Source organism: Miscanthus floridulus, chromosome 5 (assembly GCF_019320115.1).
Source record: "Miscanthus floridulus cultivar M001 chromosome 5, ASM1932011v1, whole genome shotgun sequence".
Taxonomy (NCBI): domain Eukaryota; kingdom Viridiplantae; phylum Streptophyta; class Magnoliopsida; order Poales; family Poaceae; genus Miscanthus; species Miscanthus floridulus.
The window spans coordinates 75,474,765-75,499,815 of NC_089584.1; the positions used below are offsets into that span (position 1 = coordinate 75,474,765).

General features: G+C 44.3%; 1 protein-coding gene and 1 pseudogene across 1 annotated transcript; one reads left to right on the top strand and one right to left on the bottom strand.

The window, feature by feature from the left end:
- The first annotated feature begins 11,256 nt into the window (after positions 1–11,256).
- Positions 11,257–12,307, top strand: LOC136450090 (chlorophyll a-b binding protein 2, chloroplastic). Its single transcript, XM_066450370.1, has one exon. It carries the CDS (start codon positions 11,345–11,347, stop codon positions 12,137–12,139), a length of 795 nt encoding a protein of 264 aa, XP_066306467.1. The 5' UTR covers positions 11,257–11,344; the 3' UTR covers positions 12,140–12,307.
- Positions 12,308–12,792: 485 nt separating this feature from the next.
- On the bottom strand, positions 12,793–17,155 carry LOC136452363 (uncharacterized; annotated as a pseudogene).
- Positions 17,156–25,051: the final 7,896 nt, after the last annotated feature.

The following is a 25,051-nucleotide window of genomic DNA, read 5'->3' on the forward strand; positions in this document are numbered from 1 at the left end:
AGTGGCTTTGGTTATAATTCACTTGGCTCCACATGTACATGTCGCTATTTGATTGTAGGTTCAAATGTGTTTCATAATGGAAGTTCATCAAAGTTGAACTTTTGGTTCGTCGGCAGCCCGACAGTGCCTTATTGGGAAGGCCATAACTCATCCATCCGGAGTGCGATCGAGGTCAATGAGCACTTGATGGAAAGCTTGTTTGATAAGCTTTCAAATAGATCTAGTTCCATCTCAATATCACGTCAACAAGGCCTCCAAATCATCAATATATTCTGTCACTATTTCTGGCGGGAGCTACACTGTCGTCATGGGCTTGTTAGACATCCTTGGGACCCAGGCCCAAGTTGGATCACGCCCCAAGAAGATGGAGAACACCTAAGAGATGGCCTTAGACGTCCTCCTCCTTGGCCACCACCTTAGGAGGCCAGCAAGGACGTCCAAGCCAAGCCAGAGGCCCAGTCCAATCCGAGTTCGAGTCTGCCTCGGCCATCAGGACCAGTCTGCAATAAAACGGATGCCCAGGACGCATCCGAACTCCGTTTTCGATGATCCACATATGGATGGAAAGATAATTTGATAAGGAAGCCAATCCAAGTGATTTCACATCAAAAGCTCTTCGGAATCAACGGGAATCATCGAAACAAGTCAGTGTCCAGAATCTATCAGGGTGCTGCGACACCTTCTTTTGGGCCATTGGGCCTTGTAACGTGTTGGGACACCTTTAGGACGTGAAGAGGGATCCTTGGATGTACCTTAGGCTATATAATCAGTAGCCACCACCTACTTTAGGGTTTGGGGTTTTGCTTAGATTATTCTGTCAAGAAACAGTTTCGCCGTTCTTCGGTTTGTGAGACCCCAACTCGTGAGATTAATCATACATCTGCAATTTGGTTGCGATCTTTCTTGTTCTTGCTTGTGTTCTTCGTTGCGCAAGCAGGGATTAGCCTTTTTGGCGAGGTCAATCTGGTCCGTGACTCGGTTGATAACCAGAGGAGCTATGGTGCTAAGATTGCAGGGTTCGATCTTTCGATCTGAAGCCGGATTGGTGTGTTATTCTCCGCCACAACGATAGTTACCATCACCTGACGGAAGATCGGGATCCCTGTCTCCTATTACCCTATCTAACACTATAGTCTTTGGTACTCCATGTAGGCTCACTATTCATGCTAAATACATCTTGGCATATCGGATAGTGGGATATGTACTCTGGACTGGAAGAAAATGTGCGGACTTGGTTAGTCGATCTACAATAACCCATATTGAGTCAAAGCCCTTTGATGTCTTGGGTAGACCAACGATAAAGTCCATACTAATGTCCTCCCACTTCCAAGCTGGAATAGGTAACGGCTGTAACTCCCCAGTAGACCTTAAATGTATAGCTTTCACTTTTTGACAAGTATCACACTTGGCTATATACTGGGCAATCTCTATCTTCATTTTGGTCCACCAAAATCTCTGTTTCAAGTCATAGTACATCTTATTACTTCCTGGATGAATAGATAACCTAGTAGCATGTGCCTCTTCAAGAATTGACTGTCGCAACTCAGGAACCTTTGGTACCACAAGACGATTCTTGAACCATAGCACACCTTCATCATCTATTTTGAAGCATTCCACTTTTCCATTCCGGACTCTTTCTTTGATATGGGCTATACCCTTGTTTTCTTTCTGAGCGACAATAATCTGATCTCAAATAGTTGATCCAACAGTTATATTGGTCAAACTACCTTGTTGAATTACCTCTATACTCAACTTTTCCATCTCTTAGCATAAAGTCAAATCCATTGTTTTTACTGTCAGACAATTGCAATTACTCTTACGACTAAGGGCATCTGCAACCACATTTGCCTTACCAGGATGGTAATGTACTTCCAAGTCATAATCTTTAATCAATTCTAACCATCTTCTTTGTCGCATGTTCAATTCTGATTGAGTAAAGATATACTTTAAACTCTTATGATCTGTATACATATGGCAAGTATTACCAAGCAGGTAATGTCGCCAAATCTTCAAAGCATGGACAACTGCTGCTAACTCCAAATCATGAGTTGGATAATGTTCTTCATGTTGCTTAAGTTGTCTGGAAGCATAGGCAATGACTCGGCCTTCTTGCATCAATACACATCCAATACCAATACCAAAAGCATCACAATAAACGTCAAACGACTTCTTGATATCTCGTTGTGCTAATACTGGTACAGTGGTTAACAATCTCTTCAAAGTCTAGAAGGCTTCTTCACAATCAGATGACCAGACAAACTTGGCTTAGTTCTTCAACAACCCAGTGATGGACTTGGACACTCTAGAGAAATCTAGAATAAAATGACGGTAATAACCCATCATTCCAAGAAAACTCCAAACCTGATGAACAGTGGTTGGTGGTTTCCAATCTAGTACATCCTTGACTTTGCTTAGATCCATAGCAACTCCTTCAGCTGACAAAACATGTCCTAAAACTATACTTCCTTTAGCCAAAAGGCACACTTACTGAACTTGGCATAAAGCTAATGTTCTCTCTAGCGGGTCAGAACAATTCTGAGGTGTTCCGCATGTTCTTTCTTGTTCTTAGAATATACTAAGATGTCATCAATGAAGACCACTACAAACTTGTCTAGCTCAGGCATGAATATTGAATTCATCAGATATATGAAATGAGCTGGGGCATTCATCAAACCAAAAGACATTACCAGGTATTCATATAATCCATATCTTGTGGTAAATGTCATTTTGAGAATATCTTCATGCTTAATCTTGATTTGGTGATAACCTGACCTCAAATCAATCTTGGAGAAAACTTTGGCTCCAGCCAGTTCATCAAAAAGTAAGTCGATCCGAGGTAAGGGGTACTTTTTCTTAATTGTCACTTCATTCAACGGACGATAGTCAACACGCAACCTTAGGGTGTCATCTTTCTTCTTCACAAAAATGGCAGGACATCCCCAAGGTTATGAACTAGGTTGGATAAATCCTTTATCAATCAACTCTTGCAATTGAGTCTTCAACTTGGCTAATTCCTTGGGAGGCATCCTATAAGCTCTCTGAGAGATCGGAGCTATTCCAGGTTTTAACTCTATGTTAAACTGAACATCCCTATCAGGTGGTAGACCGGGTAAATCTTTAGGAAAAACATCCAGAAATTCACAAACTATAGGGATATCTCTAGTCTCCTTGATAGAAATTGCACAAACCTTTTCCACTGATCTCCATAGGGTTGGAAGTTGGATAAGAAGCTGAGAATTACTATCTAGCAAATTCAACCTTATAGTCCTATTCAAAACATCTATAACAGCCTTATGCTAATATATCCAATTCATTCCCAAGATCACATCTATATCCTAATCCTTGAGAATAATCATGGTAGTGGGAAAAATATGCCCACCTAGGTTTATGGGTACCTGGTATACCATTTCCTTAGTACACAGATGTCCCCTGGGTGACTGTATAAAGAAATTTTCCTTTGTTTCCCCAATTAGAATTTCATGCTTTACGACAAAGGTTCTATTAATGAATGTATGAGATGCACCAGAATCAAAAAGCATAACTATAGGATGATTGGCGATAGGAAACATACCCAGCATCATGGGCTCCCCTTCTGGAATCTCCCCGGCCTAAATATAGAAAACTCGTCCTGTCTTCTTTTCATCTTTGCCCTTCTGAGCATTCTGGTTGTTGTTCTTGTTCTGAGCTTGACCCTGTTATGGATTTCTAGGGGCCTTCTAAAAATTTGGATTATACTATTTAGGATACGAACATTCCCTAGAGAAATGACCAGACCTTCCATAATTAAAACATGGATAACTGTGACCCTAGGGTGTTGGAGCACGAACACCAGAAACATTTGTCTGTTGTGGGTTCTGATAGGTTGTGGCAGGACAGACATTTGATTGTTGCCCAGCTTGGAACTATGGCGGACGATAAGGAGGACGATAATGATTGACTGGGTGATAGATTATCTTTTGCCTCTTTTGATTTCTACCAAAAGATTCAGATGGCACACTCTTTTTCTTCTTGATCTCCTTATGCTGCCGATATTTTTCCTCTGAAGCAATAGCAATGTTCACTGCCTCATGATAAGTGACATTGGTATAGGTAGTCATCATTGTCTGCAGTTTGGTATTCAGACCTCACATAAACCATTTCTTTTTCTTGGCATCTGTGTTGACATGTTCAGATGCATACTATGACAGGTGATTAAATGTACCCACATATTGCATAACCGTTTGATCCCCTTTCTTCAAAGCAAGGAACTCATCCAGCTTCATAGCCATAACTCCCTCTAGGATATAATGGGCTCAAAAAGCAGTACAAAACTCTGCCCAAGTCAACTAAACACCCACTGGTTGCATAGCCACAAGGTTTACCCACCAAGCACCTGCTGCACCTCTAAGTTGTTGGGCAGCAAAAACAAGTTTCTAATACTCCATGTAGGGAATGAGATCAAACTTCTGCTCCATTGTATGAAGCCAATCATCAGCTTCCAGTGGTTCATCGGCCTTGGTAAAAACTGATGGTCTTGTATCTGTGAAATCAACATACGTAGCTTCATGCCTGGGATGATTGCGACCATGGTTACCATCCTCATCTTGTGAAGTACTAAGAATAGTCGAACCCCGAGTACGATGCATCTGTTCATGACAAACCAAACTTTACTCATAAGCCTTTATTGAACTATTAAAAGAGCTGACTACAAACACATTACACTGGTTCACTTATTTATACACAAGACCGCATCTAAACAAGACTACTCAACTAGACTAGAACTCACTATTTTACAACTCTAATCTTCTCCACGACCACCTCAAACCTCATGATCTGTATCCATTCCGGAAACATTTCCGCCTTCATTATCACTTTCATCGACCATTACTAATTCTTTCGGATCTTCTTCTTCTTCCTCTTCTGGTTCACTATCATCAGCAAGGATGACACCTGGGTCCATGGCATCAGCTTCAGGTTCATGATTTGGATCCAGGAGATTGTTCAGCCTATGAACTTCTTCATGCAGATTAGTATTATGTTCTTCTAAGTCTTCTACATAGAATTCTAGCTCATGAGCTCTAGCTCTAGCTACATCTTCTCTATGCCAAGCTTCATTTCTTCCTTCCACCATACGAACTAACATACGCTCACAGTTCTTATGAGCGGTGGTGAGACACCTCAATTTATTCCATAACTCGCCCACATGGATGGCATCCACAGCCCTATCTCTAGTAGTCTGTGCTAACTCTACTGTAAGCCTCTGTATCTCTGCTTGGGGATCAGGCCTAGAGCTGCTACTGCTAGCACCATCATTCCTAGGGGCAAGCTGGTGACGAGGAACTCCTTTGGGTCCAATAGACTTACGGGGCGTTATCTTGGTACGAGTCATACTGTAGAAAGCAAGATTAATCCAAGTAAGACAATCTAATACAAGTCTTAACAGCAGCCAGGATGGATCACACTATTTAACCTAGACTCACTACTTAACTTCAGACTAAGAGGGAAAGTAAGTAACAAGTGGATTAATCATGATGCATGAATCGTTCTTATGAACAAAAACATCAAAGCTTATAAGGTACAAAAACAACAGTTGTTATTATATAGGGCATAATAAGATTACTACTCCACCACACAAAGCCTTTTTAATCAAATAAGGAATGGTGAGAATGAAATAAGATAAGCCAGAAGCAATTTGGACCAAATTAACAAGTTATATTTATTTGTCCCAAATCATTTTGAAGTTTTTGTAAAACAATACAACAAAGACTTTGTAACGATCGCTCTGATACCATTCTGTGGTAGAACCTCCTAAATTATAGGGCCCACATGCATCTGTCACTGTTCAATGACCTTTGACGACCATGCATATGTTCCCAGTAACTTAAGAAGACTATTGGGTGTCCTTGAGGAACCCCAAATCATCCATGATTTCCGAGCAGGATCCCATTACAGAGTCACTGCAATATTACAACATTTATTCAAATATCTACATTAGAGTAAAATAGCGAAAGTCTTACAATAACTTAGTTTACAAACTAAGTTCGATAATTATTACAAACCATAGTAGTAGTGGAGTGGCATTATTAACATAATACAAAACACACAATTAAACTGCCCTGCCCAAGGGCCACACATTTACTTGTCATCGGATCGAACAACAGTCATGCAGCACGGTCCAGAACAGACCTGCTCATGAGGCTCACCTGCAACAAGGGTCAACAAACCCTGAGTACAAAAGTACTCCACAAGACTTAACCGAAATAAAATTGATAGAACACAAGAATGTAGGCTTAGGGATTCAAGGTATGGCTCTAGCAATACTCAAAGTTCTTTTGCGTAAAAGCTTTTTAACAAAATTCTTTATTTCAACATTTTTATCTTCCAAAAAGATCATATACAAAGCTGATATGATCCGTATTGAAATCATGAAACTTCGTATCCAACACTTTCTCAAACCTTACTCAAGTTTCAGTTATTAACTACGATGATGAACAGAGAGTTGAGTCTCCATAACCGAGGAGCAACGACGATTTGAACCGATTAAACCTAGCTGGGGATTCCAGACCACACGACATATGTAGGTCCCTGACCTACATATGCCAACCTACCCTCAGGTCCTCTAAAACAAGAATGGGTCCACGCCACCCAAGAATACAGTACTACACCAATCTAGCCCATTGCCATGTGGGTACATGCTATTCCCGCCATCTCTCCACTCCTAGTGCGCGAGTAGCCATTCTTGTAATAGAATCGCCAAGTTAAGGCTTACAGGGGTATGTGGTTAGTACTACAAAGTCTCATCTCACACAGTTCAACAATGGATGGTTCTTAATCGACACAGACGGAAAGAACCCGCTCACAAGACCTCCATGTCTTGTGGCTCTCACACACCGAGTCCGCCCGGTCTAGATTTATTACTCCACATGCTCATATCTCATGATAACATAAGTAACCAAACGTAGCCAAAGATCCATTTAAACTTCACAGGTGACAAGTCATCACCCAACTTTTATCGGTCTAAGCATTGCTAAGCATAAATAGACATTCTTGAATGTAAACGGTTAACAAGGTGGATATGGGAAAACAAGGTTGGTAATGCACCAATTAGGTTTTCACTCAACTCCTAATTACTTAATGCAGTACTGAAAAGAAAAAGCGATAAAAATTTGTAAAACACAAGGTAGGTTTAAATGCATCCGGGGCTTGCCTTGGTTGTCGCAAAAGTCTAGTTCTAGAGTCGTCCCACCGATATCAAAGCCGACCTCAATAGACGGATTAACCTCTTCAACCACTTGATTGACTACCACGTGCTCACTATCGTTCACTACACGAAGTAACAATGCCACGTTTAAAATGATGCGAGATATTAAATATGATGCTTGATGATGGATACAAAAATTAATAACTCGAATACAACTTTCCTTCATGGTACAGTTACAAGTCAAAACTAACTAAACCTTTTTCATAACACTTATTTCAATTGCCAAGGATCATTACCAACTAATGACCCAAGGTCATTACTCAATCCAAAAATTCAAACAAAACCTAAATCATTAAAGGTTACTATTTGCTTTTATGAATTAATTATTTAATTCAAAATTATGAAATAAATCAACTTGTTCCAAGTGAGCTAAAATTTTTTGTAAAGGTTCATCACATGATATCTAAGTGGGAAAACAATTTTCATAATTTTTGGATAATTAATAAAGCCTAAAAAATCATGGAAACTCATTTATTATTTAATTGAGCAATTTTTATCACATTCAAAAAGTACTGAAAAGCAACATTTCATATTTTTCCTAAATATTATACATCACAAAGAGGTCACACAAAAAATTTCATAATTTTTAGAATTCTAAATAATTCTATACAAAAATAACAAAAACTCATACTATTCATCCATTTCTAAAAAAGAAAAATTCCATTTTCAAACAACGGTCACTGACATCTTGACCCCACCTGCCAGCGTCTTCCTCCCGCGCTGACCATGGCAGCGACGCACGCTGACCGGCGATTCCTTGCTGTCGGTGAGATCAACGGCGATGGTGAAGGCACCAACATGTTCATCACGACTAGGCGCACCTATTGATGTCACTACTTGCATCGATTACAGCTCAATACGAGCTCGACGCCGGTCATGGCGGACACGGCCGAGCGTCTGCACTACGTCGGTGAAACAAGACCGGTAGAGCTTAAACAAATAGCATGGGAAGGTTCAGCAGCTCACCCCGAACGCGATTGAGCAAAAAGCGGGACTAGAGGAGCAGCGGAGAGGTGGTTCGACGAGCACAGCAGTCACGGCGGCGAAGCAGACGTCGCCGGCGGTGTTTCGGTGACTGCGGGGGACAAAAGGATCAATCAACCAGTCATAGAGCATCACAGGAGCAAGGTGAAGATGAAGGCAAACTCAGCAAGGACAGAGATGCACCGCGGAGCGTTGGCCACGACGGCGCTCACTCGATGGTGGTGCTGCCGGCCGCGAGGAAGAAAGGCGACGAGTGGTGTTTTCCGGCAAAGTCAAGCGACCAGAGCTGGTTGGCTAGGTGTGCAAGGAACAAGCAGAGCTACTATGGCTTTGCTATGACTAGAACGGCGCTACGGCGATGGCGTGAGCTCGACAGAGCTATGGCGGCGGCGGCGGGAAAAACAGAGGAGAGGAAAAGAGAAGAACGGCGACGGCACAAGCTTTGTAGAGCGGCCAGGAAGCGAGGAGATGACACACAGCAGCTTGCTCGTGCTAGCACGAAGCCAGAGAAGGCCACGAGCACGACTGGAAGCCAGAAGAAGCTCGCTGGTGGTGACAGCTACCCGATGGCACTGTACCAACTAATTACCGAATTGTCACTCATTTTAATTTCTCAAATTACTCCCAAATTTGTATAGTAACTCAAAAATATCCAAAAATAAAAGTTGTTCCAAATTCAAAGTTCTGCAACTTTGCTTTTATAACCATACCCAAATTCGGTCTACATTTTGAAATGCAAGTTTAAATTCAAAAAGGGGACATTTCAAGAATTTATGCCTTTTCAAATTACTTCAAATTTTATTAAACAACTTTGAAAACTCCAAAAACCAACTTTGTACATCTAGACAAGCTCTACACTTTTGCTTTTAGTCTCAACCCCAAAATGTGCTTAGATTTTGAATTGGGTTTTCCAGGGTAAAATTAAATGTCAAAATCAGGGTTTTCGGAAATCCAAACCAACACAATTGTTTTGAAATTGATTCAACCATCCAAGTCAACACATATAACATAAAAGTGAACTTGTTTTAGTGAATGCATATCCAAGTTTTTACTAAGACCAAATACTTTGCAATGCATATGATGACATGGCAGGTTTTAGCACGTAAAACACCCGAGGTGTTACAAGTATTGAATTGCTCAAAGTAAATGCTCAAAGTAAATAGAGAAGGAGAAACGTGGCGATGTTTTGCCGAGGTATTGGAGAGTCGCCACTCCCCACTAGTCCTCGTTGGAGCACCCGCGCAAGGGTGTAGCTCCCCCTTGATCCGCGCAAGGATCAAGTGCTCTCTACGGGTTGATTCTTCGACACTTTGTCGTAGTGAATCACCCACAACAGCTTACAACATGAGTTGGGTCATCCACAAGCTCTCCGGATGATCACCAAGCAACCAATCACCACCAAGCTGTCTAGGTGATGGTGACCACCAAGAGTAACAAGCACGAACTCTCACTTGACCACGACAAGCCTAATGAGAAGGGTGGATGCACACTTTGCTACTCTTGATCTCACTAATGAGGGCTCTCTTTGGGATTCTCAAATCTCAATCACCTCACTAGGACCTTACTCTTCTTGGTACTTTCTAAGGTGTTTCTCAGCTGTTGGAATGAGCAAAAGTATCCACACACACAAGTGAAGGTGGTATTTATAACATGGACTGAAAAATGAACCGTTCTGTGCCTCTGCGGGGTGACCGGACGCTTCGATCATGTTGACCGGACACTCCGGTCAGTACACCCTGAACTCCAGTGTTTATAGTGTGACCGGACGTTGGCCAGCGTCCGATCACGATTTTCCCTCTCTGGAACCTTACTAGAGTCGATCGGACGCTGGCTCTCAGCGTCCGGTCACTTCACCTTTCAGCATCCGGTCGCACCAGACGTTTTCACCTTGGTCAAATGAACTGACCGGGCTCTGCGCCAGCGTCCAGTCAATCCGAAACCAGCTTCCGGTCAGTATTTGACCCTCCATTCACTTCCAACTCTCGATCATATGTGAATAAAGTTTGCTCCATTGGATCGAAGGGCTGTTTTAGAGCTACCTAGTGCTAGTTTTAATAAGTGTGCACCACACCTAACTCACTAGACTTACCTAGGTCAAGCTACCCGTCCATACTCCCCTTAATAGTATGGTCAAAGGAAAAACAAAGTCCTAAACTAATCTAAGTGTCTCTTGAACTCCAATCGACACTTAGAACTAGTCCATCCTTAACCTTGTCGTCCATCCTTTGAAAACCGAAACGATTTCCATCGTCGAGGCATGACCACCTTGATTGCCCAATCGACCTCCATTACCATGACATAACTAAATTGCCTCTGCAAAACACACATTAGTCATAGTAATCTTGTATTGTCATTAATCACCGAAACCCAACTAGGGGCCTAGATGCTTTCAGTCGTGATGTGTCGGTGATAAGGTCGGCGATGGGGTAGCGCTCTAGTGGCGTCCCGGCAGCGGTGTGGACGTCCGGCGCTGTGCAGAGGCGACGGTGAAGGCAGTGGTGCTTCCCGTCGCTCACAGCGCGTCCTTCTAGATCGGACTAGGGCTAGGAACCTCGGTGGGGCGCTGGCGGCTGCGGTGAACCTCGTACCTCGAACCCCAGCCCTCATCTCCTATTTATTGCGCTGCGTGATGGGGGCCCATCAGCCAGAAGAACGACTAGATGCCCCCGATCAGAGCGCGGATCAAGGGTCCAATCAACCATTGGGCCAACTTGATGGAGATCAAGCTAACCGTCCATTGCGATCAATCAACACTAAGGCTCTCCATTGATTATGCATTTGACAATTAGCAAGAAGCGCGTGACAACAAAACCAAGCCTATCTCATCCACTCCTTTCCCACAATGGCAAGTGGCAGCTCCTGATTAGCTCTGGCCGTTCCTACGTGGCAGACCCCAAGATTCTTGTGTGATGGGCCACTGGGGCCCACCAGGTGTCACATCAGATGCCAAGCCATCATCCCGGCAGGACCAACCGGCCAATCCCAGCCCGGCAAAAGATGACCTTCTATCCAATCCCAACTGTATAAAAGCAGCTGCTGTGTTCTGTTCTGACACAGCCATCACACGCATACACAAAACAGAGCTAAGCATCAGACAGAAGAAGCTGTGATCTGATCAACATGGCCGCCGCCACCATGGCTCTCACCTCCTGCGCGCTCGTCAGCAAGCCGGCGGCCAGCACCAGGGACGTCTTCGGCGAGGGCCGCATCACCATGCGCAAGACTGCTGCCAAGCCCAAGCCAACGGCGTCCGGCAGCCCCTGGTACGGGGCCGACCGCGTCCTGTACCTCGGCCCGCTGTCCGGCGAGCCCCCAAGCTACCTGACCGGCGAGTTCCCCGGTGACTACGGCTGGGACACCGCGGGGCTGTCCGCGGACCCCGAGACCTTCGCCAAGAACCGCGAGCTGGAGGTGATCCACTCCCGCTGGGCCATGCTCGGCGCGCTCGGGTGCGTGTTCCCGGAGCTGCTCGCCCGCAACGGCGTCAAGTTCGGCGAGGCCGTGTGGTTCAAGGCCGGGTCACAGATCTTCAGCGAGGGCGGGCTGGACTACCTCGGCAACCCGAGCCTGATCCACGCGCAGAGCATCCTGGCCATCTGGGCGTGCCAGGTGGTGCTCATGGGCGCCGTCGAGGGGTACCGCATCGCCGGTGGTCCGCTCGGGGAGGTGGTTGACCCGCTGTACCCTGGCGGCAGCTTCGACCCGCTCGGGCTCGCCGATGACCCGGAGGCGTTCGCGGAGCTGAAGGTGAAGGAGATCAAGAACGGCCGCCTCGCCATGTTCTCCATGTTCGGCTTCTTCGTGCAGGCCATCGTCACCGGCAAGGGTCCCCTCGAGAACCTCGCCGACCACCTCGCCGACCCTGTCAACAACAACGCCTGGGCCTACGCAACCAACTTCGTCCCCGGCAAGTGAGCGAGGGCATGCTTGCGTGCGTGTACCGTAGACATACGTATTCGTATGTACTGCAGGGTGTACCAGTATTTATGAAGGGAGCTTGGGGTCAGAGATTGTACCGGTAGTGTATTTGTATGCATGTTGTGGACCTGATCAATAAAATATGCTGTAAAGTTTTTGTCTTTATTTATGCACACTGTACATGATTGTTCTGACGATCATTCGATCAAGTCGGAGTTGTCAATTTGTGACGAAGTGCTGCAGAGTTCAGTGAGCACGTCCTAAATCAAACAATAGGCGGCAGACGTTATCTTATCCCTTTCCATGCTATCTTAGGTACTACTTTGGTCCCAAGGACCAGAAAAACTACCGATCTCAAAAGTTAGGCACCAACTGCAACTTTCAGCAAAAAAATAGGTTGCAAGCGTAGCTGATGCTGACAACGACAATTGAAGGCAAATTCACGTGAAGACCTGTGGAAAAGATCTACTACATAAAACTCAAAACCCACGCATCCAAAAGACCGAAACTAACACCCTGTTCGTTGATGCTGAAATTTGGCTTATGCTGATGCTTATGCTGAAATGTTGTGAGAGGGAAATGTTATTCCATGGTTGAAAAAGTGGTTCTGAATAAGCTCAGCGAGCAGGGGGTAAATTTATTGTCTGACACTGAACGAGTAGTCTGAGACTGAAATTGTCTCTGCCTGAAGAAGGGAAGAGACTACATATCCACTTGGGCAGAAATGGCCACTATAGAAGCCTAACAATCACATTTCCTGACTTGTTGCAACTTGTGGCACTTGGGGAGTTCTTACAATTACATCGATCACAACAGTCACGTGAATGACAAGAGAAACTTACAACTGCAATCACCTCTCTGCCCATGGGAACGGCACCTGACGATGAAAATGATAGCTAAAAGGAATGACGCCCTGGGGAGTTTCTTCAGAGGTGGGCATGGTGCCACCAGGCTGCTGCATCTGCTCGCTCTTTGGCTGCATGGATCAAGGGAGATCAGCAATGCCACTTGTGTGGTAGTGAGATGTCGAGATGATGAGTCTTGATGTGATGGGTTTGCTTTGCTAACCTTACATTTTGAGTTTGCTACTACATGGTGCAAAGAGAAACCAGGTGGTAACCGTGGAGGGATGGCTCGTTTTTAGCTTCAAGTGAGAAGTATCTTCCCAGTTTCTTAACTGACAAATTAAATGCCAAAGTTTCTAGCATCAACTTCCAGGTCATTTTACATAGCTGGATGCAGTCAATCATTCAGAAAAAAAGAACAGTTCGTTCTGGACATAGTAGTATTATGTACATTTTTTTCTTTTATTCCTAACAGAAGTACTTCCCTGACCGATTTTTTTAAGTGCAAATAAAATGGATCCTGAAGATGCTACTAAAGTTGTGCATAGCTATTATATTGTGTGCTTATAGTATAACAAAGGCTTACACTTTGGTAACTAGGCCATTTGTTCAGTATACCCATAGTAAAACCTTTTCACGAACAATGAATTCTAACTTCCATCGCTGAATCATTGAAATAGTAATCACCTTGGTCATATATGAGATCAGCGGCTCTCGGAGGCAAGTCATTCCTTATTAAGACCCCTTCCCTAACCTTGGCATGTGTCTCGGCGTCGTGCTGGAACATTGAGACTAGCTGCTGGAGCTCCAGTTTTCTCACCTGAACCTGTTGATCGCTGATCGGATTTTGCAGCCCAAAATAGATATTCCCGGCGACGATCAACAGGAGACCTACTAAGAACAGAAGACCAGTGAACAATGCAAAAGCATATTGAGTGTTCTGAGCTCCCAGGTATCCCGTCGACACTGATACCAAACAGTCCTGTGATGATGGACAGAATGAGGCCGCACCCACCGAATATTCTCAGGTTATGTGTAATGCGAAGGCTTTTGTCCTGAAAATACCAAAAACGATAGCGTTCAGGTTACATAATCGATATTTCAGTTATCCAGTATCAGAAGGATGTACTAGGCACAAAGAAATTCTTGGGTTCAGAATCCCTTTCCACCACACCAGAAATTGTAGCATGTGCTTACCTGCAACCAAGCACGGACAGTGCTCTGCATCACATCCTGAATGGTGAACAGCCGGCCGCGGACAGCCTCTTGCTCTTCAATCATTTTCCTTGCGTCTTTCTTTACATCCTCAAGCAAGGATTGTGTGGTGCTTCCCCCTAGATATTTTAGGAGTTCAAATATTATCTCCTCTCTATCATGTAGTGACCATTTCACTCTGATAACCTAGTAATTAAGTACATTGTCGAAGTGTCAAAATTATATATTTATATTTGGCAATTTGCATGCAGAGTTAGATGCTGTTGTAACAGAGTCGTTTAATTGTGCTAGTGCTCATGAAGGATCTTTCTTGGGTTTACCGTGGGCTAATTTGTTCAGTCAAGTTGTTAGTTGTGTTCTGTTCAACCAAGCTGTTCTCGAGCGAATAGTGGAGTTGAGAGGTTAGTTGGTTGGTCGTTGTACTGAAGTTGTGAGGATGGTGCGGGCGCACCCTCTCTAGTTGAGTAATTTTTGGGCATGGTTTTCACTAAAAAAATACTAGGCCAGCATTTATTTTAATTGTAATCCTGTTTTAATTCAAAAGGAAGATTTACTACCTGGGTGGCCAACCTTCTAATGTCTTGGTTGAAGATTATACATAGCAGGTTCAGGTCTTCTTCGTTTCGCCTGAGAATGCCCATATAGAATTCTAAGTACAGAGAAAAACCAATTCAGAGAAGTTGAACATGGGAGTGTAACTTACCTGTATACAAATTTAAGTTCAATTTCGTCAGCTGCACCGAATACGTATTTGCGCCATAGTCTACATATGTAAAAATAATGCCTCAAACACAAAGTAAGTACCAATGATACAAAATTAGAGTTTTATGCATATTAGCATATTAAATAGCACACCATCAGATCCACCTGTCATCCCATCGAGCAAGTCGGGAAGCCAAATGTGCTATAACTTCATGAATACTCTTGGGAACTGTGCTTCCACAGGTAGAAAGAAGCTCCTGAACAAAAAATAGAAGAAATATTTGAGACTAAACTACAATTTTCAACCTCCAATAGTCCAGTTTGCACGTCAATCCAATTTCTAACTCTGAAAACGGATAACGGACATCATTCAAATGTCAAAATTGGAAAATTTTGGTCGCCGGTTTTGTCAGAGTTCCAAGGGTGATTTTATATTTTCTAAAAACAATAAAAAACTATTTTGATTTCTAAAAAATCATGATTAATTTATTCCAAATAAATAGAAAATATATGAAATTAGTTCCGATTTCCTTCTTAAAATGTTATATATTTGTTGGTGCTCTACTTATGAGTTATTTGGATCTTATTTGTTTTAAATAAATAATGAGCATGACTACAAGAAATAGACTTTAATAGAACAAAAAATAAACTACTTCCAAATAGTTTGTACGCAGATCATAAACATGTCACTCGTGTGGTAGGATCTTATTTATTCTAAATAACTATACGTAGATAACATTTCTAGAAAAATAGTTGGCACTAGTTTCATATTTTCCTGATTGAAAACAATTTAACTGTGGAGACTTGAAAGGATGGAATATACCCAAAGACTTAGCCTTAGATAGGAGTGCTTGGAAGACAGCTATTCACGTGCCTGAACCTTGATTTGCTTCTGTTGGGTTTCAACTCTAGCCTACCCCAACTTGTTTGGGACTTAAAGGCTTTGTTGTTGTTGTTGTTGTTGTTGTTGTTGTTGAAAACAATTTAACTGTAAATTTTTAGAGATCAAACTAGATTTTTTTATCAATTTAGTAAATACTAGATAGAAAACAATGTACTGTACCTAATATTTGAGCGAGGATCAGGAAAAAATGGTTAGGAAACAAAGGTGATCTCTTCAGTGTAACTGTTGATTGATGGAGTAATGGTCATTACCTGGACCTCCGTAACTCCTATAACGTTGACGTTTGGTGCTGAACCTTTCACATGGAGAGCTGTTATCAGAAAATTTTGAGCTTGCCAAGCACGGATCACAATAGGAATGTCGTCTTCATCCTGAGTCGGATCGCCTACCGACTGGCCTAATAGCTCGAAAAGCAAGCCTCCTGAAACTCTAACAGGAACCCCATACAACAGATGCTTCATCTTCTCACTGATGAGCATGGTCTCATCCCTAAGCGCGACGCAGATTGCCGGGTGCAGCCACCGCGCGCTGGTAGCCAGCCACGCGTCCACGGCCGGGTGCCCCGCTGCGACGTGGCACCACCATGTCGGACCCGCCGGTCGCTGCCAGTACGGCACGGCGACGTCGGCGACGGTGATGTCGTCACAGCAGTGCTGGCCGTTGGCATCGGCGTCCGTGAGGCCGATCCCCTGCCCGTCGTCCCACGCCGTGTCGTCCCCGTCGACATGGCCACCAGCTCGGCGATCCTCGTCCACCAGATGGGAGACCAGTAGCTCTCGCCCGGCGCCGCCCTCCCGTGCCTGCACGCTGGCCTCGGCTCGTCGCCGTCGGTGGAAGAACCTGACGATTACAAAATATACTATTACCACTGATCAAGAAACTTGTTATAGATGCGACGACGACACGATCACGAAGAGGAGACAAGCAGTATCTGTACCGGAATCCGTGATGACCGGAAGGTCCTTGGAATGCGTGGAGTTGCTCCGGGAGAGGTCGTGCGGGCTGGCGAAGCCATGGCGGCGACGAACGAACTCGAAGGCGCAGACGAGGCCGCCGGTCCACAGGTCGGACCACGGCGCCGTGGCTGCCTCCAAAGCTGTCCTTGAGTTGCTGCACGTCGTTGATCGCCGGCGGCCGGCACCTACTGCAGCTGTACCACCCATGCTTGCCGTCCATCCCGTCGCGTCCCCCAGAATCCCGGCCGGAGGAAACGGGGTGTCGGCGTGTCGCGCTCGAAGAATCAAGGGCCGACGACCGATGAATCTTTTACGATATCAACTGCCTGATGCCGCAAGCATCACATGCAGTGATCGAGTAACGGGCACAAACACGCATGCTGTTCTTTAAATGGCGGCAGCAGCCTGCGTACGTTTTAGGCGGTGATGGCGCATGGGACGTTTCTAAGGTCCGGTCTCCGGTGTCGGTCGCGCGGCTCGACACGGGGGGAGGTTGTGTTAGGTTGAGCTCTAATCTTAAACTGAGCCCAACGACTCAGTTGGGTCTTTGATTCGTGTCCTGATAGGAGGCGTCCAGTCCACTGTGGCTGGAGGACCCCTGTCACGAGGTGGGGTCGACGGCTCAAGTCACGAGGTTCGCCTGAGCCGAGTTCCCCACCGACAAACCCTAAACCCGATCTAGAGGGTGCACAGCCAGTGACGGGAAGCCACCAGTCACGCCGCCACCGGACTGCGTCACCGCGACCACTGCACTGCGCCGCCACCCGTCTTCCCCGACAGTCGCTGCCCTAGCGCAGACACCGACTCCATGGCGGACGCAAGCGGATCCTCCTCCACTGCGGTGTCAGGTTTGACACGTCCATCTTCTACCTCTCCCTTTCTCTCGTTCTACCGACTGTTACTGCACAGGTAGATGTTCTAGGATTCATGATTCTATTTAACAGCAAGTACTCAACTAGATCTATGCTCCTAGTGATCCCATAGGCTAACAATGGTATCGGAGCCAGTTTGCAAGGTGTAGATCATGGCAGAGGCTAGAATTCGATTAGAAAAGGAAGTACAAGGTTAGATCCAGTGCGGGTCTAAGAAGAACAGAGGGTTCAGTGTAACCCTAACACTAATTGGGTGAAAGAAAGAAGAGGAGGGCTCGGTACGCGATGCCGAACCCTAAAATCCATAGAGTCCCTCTGGAGAAGAAGAACAGTGCCCATCCCGAAACTCTAACCCTAATTTTTTACCCCATCCCCAAATCGGGTTAATCCCAGAAGAAAGAAGGGGAAAGGGAGAAGAGGAAGAGCCGCTTTGGCTTATCTCGCTGCTGCGCAGTGCTGCTGCGTAGCCGGCGCGCGAGGAGAAGAAAGGGCTGAGCCGGGGAGCTGCTCGCCGGGCTCGGCCAAGGGGGCGCCGCGGCCAGACCGCTCGACGGCAGCACGCTCACCCGCTGGGAAGCGCGCACGCCGGCGAGGGGGCCGGCGACGACGCCATGGCTGCCCGCTCCACTGCTTCGCTCGCTCGGTGCGCTCGCTGCGGCTGAGAGAGTGAGAGAGAGAAGGAGAGGCGCGAATGAGGGTTAGGGTTCGGGAGGAGGCCGGAGTCGGCGGTTTTGTTCACCCGGTCTCACCGCTTGGCCGTCCGATTGAATCCAACGGCGCCGAGTGCACGGGCCGCATCGCGGCCCAAGCGGGCGAGCGCGCCACGACGCTTTGCCGGCCTAGGCCCACGTTGCGGCCTGGGTGGCAGCTCGCGCGCACGGAGGCAATGGACCGAGCCGGCCTTTTGCCGGTTTTGGGCCGAGAGAGGCAGAATGAGCCCGCATTTTCCTTTTTTCTTTTTTCTGGAAAATTGAAAATGCAAATTGGCTCAAAAGAAAAATAGAAAAAAGTATTTTTCCTATGTGGAAAATTCAAGAAAATGAGTTCATTTTTTTCCGCTGCGTATTTAAAGTTGTTATTTTCATTATTAAATTCGAACCAATGGGAGAATTTAATTTTGAAAAATGGATATATTTTTTAGCTTATTATAATATTGTTGTTATTCTGACCAACATTGATTAATGACAATATTATGATGAGTTTTTTGTCATGCATTAATTCTATTTCTGCTCAACGGTGATGTAGATTTAATGTATAAACAATTGTATGTTTTAATTTTGACCAACGTTGGAATCAAGGCATATAATTGTTGTCATTATTTATGTTCTCATACTATATGAATTGTGTTTTCAAGCGGATACAACTTGATGGGTTGTATCAAAGAGATCCCCACTCTCAAAGGCGATAACTACACGGAGTGGAAGAAAAAGATTGACCTGACCTTCATCTTGACTGAGGTGGACTGGGTAGTCACCTCGCCGTGTCCCACTGAGCCTGTGGCACCAGTGAGGGAGAGAAACGAGGCTGATGCCGCTTGGGCAACAAGAGAAAGGTATTTTGCATCCCAAAAGATGTCCTATGACCTTGGGCATAGGAAGTGGGTCACTGCCAATAAGAAATGTTTGGCCTGCAATTGTGGGCTCAATCCCAGAGTGTGACACCGTCACCGAGTACCTCGATAGAATAAAGAGTCAGTTCACTGGCTCTCCAAAGACATATGCTACCCAGCTGATAAAGCGGCTGGTGACAGAGAGGTACTCTGGAAATAGTGGCATAAGAGAGCACATACTAAGGATGAGCAATTTAGCATCCAAGCTAAAACCAATGGATCTGGCTCTCAAGGAAGAGTACCTTATCCATCTGATTTTTGCTTCCTTGCCAAAGGAATTTTACACTTTTGTTGTTAATTACAACATACAGCCCGAGAATTGGGACTTAGAGAGGCTCATGGCTATGTGTGTGCAAAAGGAGGAGAGAATGAAAGTTGCCAATGGTGGCACTATTAATTATATGAAAGACAATAAGAAAAAGAATAATAATGCTAACTTCTCCTCAAAGCCAAAGGGAAAGGGTCACATGCTGCATCAGCCTCAGCAGAACAAGTTCACAGTACAGAAAGACCAGTGTCTCTATTAAAAGAAAATAGGACATTATAAAAAGGATTGTCCCGATTACTTAAAGATGATCATAGCAAAGAAAGGTGAGAACATTATTACGTTCATAAATAAATCCCTGTATGTACAGTATTCGAAATCTACTTGGTGGATTGACTCAGGTGCAACTGTTCATGTTGCTAATTCTTTACAGGGATTTCATTCAACGAGGACTACTCAAAGAAACGAAAGACACGTTAAAGTTGCAAATGGAGTCCGAGCAGATGTCGAAGCCGTTGGCGATCTTTCTCTAGAGCTTGCTGATGGCTTCACACTTTTACTTAGAGATGTTCTTTATGTTCCCTCTTTACAGAGAAACTTGATTAGTGTTTCATGCTTGGACAATGATGGATATGATTGCCATTTTGGAAATAGCAAATGTAAGATAACATTTAATAATGCATGTGTTGGTCTTGCTATCTTACAAAATGAGCTTTATTTGTTATCACTACGTGATGATGTGAATGTTGTATGCGATGATGAGAACATTGCGTGCGACAATGAGAATGTATCCTCATCTGCGGATGTAAATAGAAAAGAAAAGAGAGCTCACGATGTGTTGTCAAAATTATGGCACTGTTGTTTAGGCCATATTTCGAGGGGAAGAATAGAAAGACTAGTTAAGAATGATATTCTTCCTCCATTAGAGCTCTCAGATTTAGAACAATGCAGAGAATGCATGAAAGGAAAGTATGTAAAGAAAATTAAAAAAGATGCTAAATGAAGCGTGTGAATTTTACAGATTATTCACACAGACATCTGTGGTCCGTTTCCTATAAAGAGTGTGGATGGTTATGATTCATTCATAACATTCACAGATGATTACTCCTGTTATGGCTATATTTATCCAATCAAAGAAAGAACAGAAGCATTGGATAAATTTAAGATATTTAAGGTAGAAGTTGAAAACCAACACAATTTAAAGATTAAGATAGTCAGGTCCGACCGTGGGGGGAGTACTACGGTCGACATACTCCATATAGCCAAGTTCCTGGACCTTTTGTAAGGATCTTATAGGAGAATGGCATAGTAGCCTAGTATTCTACGTCGGGTGAACCTCAGCAGAATGGAGTAGCTGAAAGACGCAATCGTACCCTAATGGATATGGTGCGCGGTATGATAAGTTACTCCACCTTACCGTTGAGCCTATGGATGGAGGCATTAAAAACCGCCATTCATATTCTCAATAGAGTATCAAGTAAGTCGGTGCCCAAAACACCGTATGAGTTGTGGACAGGAAGAGTACCCTCACTAAACCACTTACGTGTGTGGGGGAGTCTTGCTGAGGCTACAGTATTTAACCCAAACATTGGGAAGCTAGATCCAAAAATAGTAAGTTACCATTTCATTGGCTACCCAGAAAAGTCAAAAGGTTTTTGTTTCTACTATCCAGACAGACATACAAAGTTTATGGAAACGAGACACACTGCCTTCCTAGAGGATGAAATGATGAGGGGGGGGTATGGTAGCTTGAGAAATTGACCTTGAAGAGAAGCGGGTGTATGCGCCCACTCCGATGATTCATGAGCCATTTTTTTCACTACCTGTTGTCGCTGCACCGACAATGCAAGATACTGTGGTGCCAACATCTGTTGTTATTCCATCTGTGGCAACAATGAATGGCGATCAGGAACCTGTTCTTCAGGATCCTATAGAATCTATTGCCACACATGAGGGGGAGCAACAACAGCCTCAAACAGAAGATGTGCCAAATGTGGAGACCCCTAGAAGGTCTCAAAGAGTTAGAAAATTAGCTATTCCTGCTGACTATGAAGTATACAACACTGAGAAATTTCAAATGGAGGATGATCCCACCTCATTGGAAGAAGCCATGAGAAGTGATCATTCATCGAAGTGGCTTGAGGCCATGGAAGATGAAATGAAATCTATGAATGCCAATAAAGTTTGGGACTTAGAAATAATTTCTAAAGAAGCCAAAACAGTAGGCTGTAAATGGGTCTACAAAACAAAACTTGACTCTCAAGGGAATATAGAGAGATATAAAGCGCAACTTGTGGCAAAAGGCTTTACGCAAAGAGAAGGGATTGATTACAATGAGACATTTTTCTCTAGTCTCATGTAAAGATTCTTTCAGAATCATAATGACATTAGTGGCACATTACGATTTAGAATTACATCAGATGCATGTAAAGACGACATTTCTAAATAGGGACTTGGAGGAAAATGTTTACATGGCACAACCGAAAGGTTTTGTCATGGAAGGAAAAGAACGAATGGGATGCCGCCTAAAGAAATTCATTTATGGATTAAAACAAGCTTCAAGACAATGGTACTTAAAGTTTGATCAGACAATAAGGAATTTTGGGTTTAAAGAGAATGTAGAGGACAATTGTGTCTATGCAAAGTTTAAGAATGGGAAGTTTATCTTCCTTGTCCTGTATGTGGATGATATCTTACTTGCTAGTAGTGATATCAGTCTACTGCTGGAGACAAAGAAGTTTGTGTCCTCAAAATTTGATATGAAAGATCTTGGTGAAGCCTTGTTTGTTCTAGGGATCGATATTCACCGAGATAGAAGCAAAGGGGTTTTAGGACTATCACAAAAGGCATACATAGAAAGAATATACAAGAAATTTAGTATGCACAAATATAGTCCCTCACCTGCTCCTATAGTCAAGTGCGACAGATATGGGGATTTTCAATGCCCTAGGAACCAATATGAGATCGATCAAATGAAAGTGGTTCCATATGCTTCAGCTGTCGGAAGCTTGCAATATGCTCAAGTATGTACGCGCCCTGACTTGGCATTTGTTACCGGGTTACTTGGCAGATTCCAGAGCAATCCTAGAACATAACACTAGAAATTAGTAAAGAAAGTCTTGCATTATTTGCAAGGAACGAAAGGCCTCATGATGATGTATAGAAGATCTGATTCACTCCATATAGTGGGATATTCATATTCTGATTATGCGGGAGATGATAGAAAATCCACGTCTGGATATGTATTCACTCTCGCAGGGGGAGCTATTTCATGGAAAAGCTCAAAGCAAACCGTCACTACATCGTCTACAATGTATGCCGAGTTTGTAGCGTGTTATGAGGCAACGGGGCAGGTGAACTGGCTAAAGAAGTTCATACCCGATTTGAAGGTGGTTGACGACATCTATAGACCACTTAAGTTATACTGCGATAATAATCCTATAGTACACTATGCTCACAATAATAAGTCAAGTGGTGCTGCCAAATACATTGACATAAAGTATTATATTGTGAAAGATAAAGTCCGAGATCATGTCATAAGTCTTGAGCATATAAGTACCGAAAAGATGTTCGCGGATCCGCTTACAAAAGGCTTACCACCCAACGTGTTCAGAGAACATGTAGCCGGCATGGGTTTAAGGTAAAGCCTATAATTCCTAGACAAAAGAAGGCCAAAAGATAAGTATCTATTTTAGAACAGAGTGGTGTGTTGTAGCTGTTAAATCTATCGGCAATTGACCATAACGATGAAACATGCTCTATGCGCTAATCTGTAATGGAATGAACAAAAGTAAATGATATGAAATTGAAAGATGGTAGGAGATCAAGGGGGAGATTGTTAGGTTGATCTCTAATCCCAAACTAGGCCTAATGGCCCAGTTGGGCCTTTGATCCGCGCCCTGATCGGGGGCGCCTAGCCCACTATGGCTGGAGGGCCCTGTCACACTGCGCAATAAATAGAGGTGGGGGCCGGCGGCTCAAGTCACGAGGTTCGCCTGAACCGAGCTCCCTACCGACAAACCCTAAACCTGATCTAGGGGGCGCGTAGCTAGTGACGGGAAGCCACTAGCAGTGCCACCACCAGACTGCATCACCACGACCACCGCACTGCGCCGCCACCTATCTTCCCCGACCGTCGCTACCCTAGCACAGACACCGACTCCATGGCAGACACAAGTGGATCCTCCTGCACTGCGGTGTCAGGTTTGACACGTCCATCTTCTACCCCTTCCTTTCTCTCATTTTACCTACTGTTACTACATAAGTAGATGTTCTAGGATTCATATTGTATTCAACAGCAAGTACCCGGCTAAATCTATGCTCCTAGTGATCCCATAGGCTAATAGGTTGTAGTGCTAGTACATGGACACGGCGGTGCTTTTCGGGCAAAAGCGGTCGGAGGGAGACGAGGTGGCACCGGCACGTGACACTGGCCTTTCTGCATGGGCGCGGCTCTACTTCATCTTGTTCGGTGGTTCTGGCTTGGAATATGCGATTTAGAGGCAAATAAAATAGTTCTGAAGTTTGAATTTTGCGAAATAAACTACGTCATGTATATAATTGTCGTCTTGAAGTACTCACTTCGATCTAAACACATAGCCTATTTGTTCACTAAAAAAGGTTAAAAAATAGTCTATATAGTTAACAGTGACGAACATATTCAGAAAGTCGTCTCCACGAGAACCACTACGTGAAAAAAGATTTATAGCAACGGCACGAATTTTTTGTAGTGGCGACTGGTGATGGAGCTGCTGAAAGGTCCTTGTTTGGTTTTGGTAATTGAGTGACAACTTAGGTGGACTAATTGTGTTTATGTGAGATACATAGGTGATTAGTCCATAGGTACATGTGTGTGAGCAACATATGCCATGAAGGTGAAAATGGCTTGGAGATGTTGCAAAGCTCACACATGTGATGATGAAGGAGCTTAAATGCACATGAGACATGACATTGAGTCATGTGATCAAGGTGGAGAAGATTAAGACAAGACTTGGCTTGATGGACCAGTTGCAGGCGTGAAGGGCAAGTCGAAGGCTTTGGAGTGATGGACCGCGTGGCTGTGAAGCTTGAGCATGACTTGGCGCCGATGGACGATGGCAACGGTGAAGAGCAAGTGAAGTCAAGATCGATGAACCAATATGATCATGTGATGATATGAAGTGGATCATATCATTGTTGATCGTGTTGGTGCATGTGTTGCATCGACATTAGAGGAGATGGAATGGAATGCGCAAGGCAAAGGTATAACCTAGGGCATTTCATTTTACCGGTCATAGGTGTGTAGAGAAGTATATGACTGGGTTTAGGATAGATGGCCGTACTATCAAGAGGAGCAAACTTGTTTGCATATCGGTCATCTAGTGCCACTCGAGTGATCTAACTTTGCATCGTCGCTAGGATCGAGTGGCGTGGCAAGTTGAGTGGCTAACATCCTTTGGGAAATGATTGTGAAAAGCTAACACATATACACATGGTGGTGTACACTTGGCGGTGTTAGCACATTTACAAAGGAGATGGAGTTGGAGTTGATGTGGATCAACT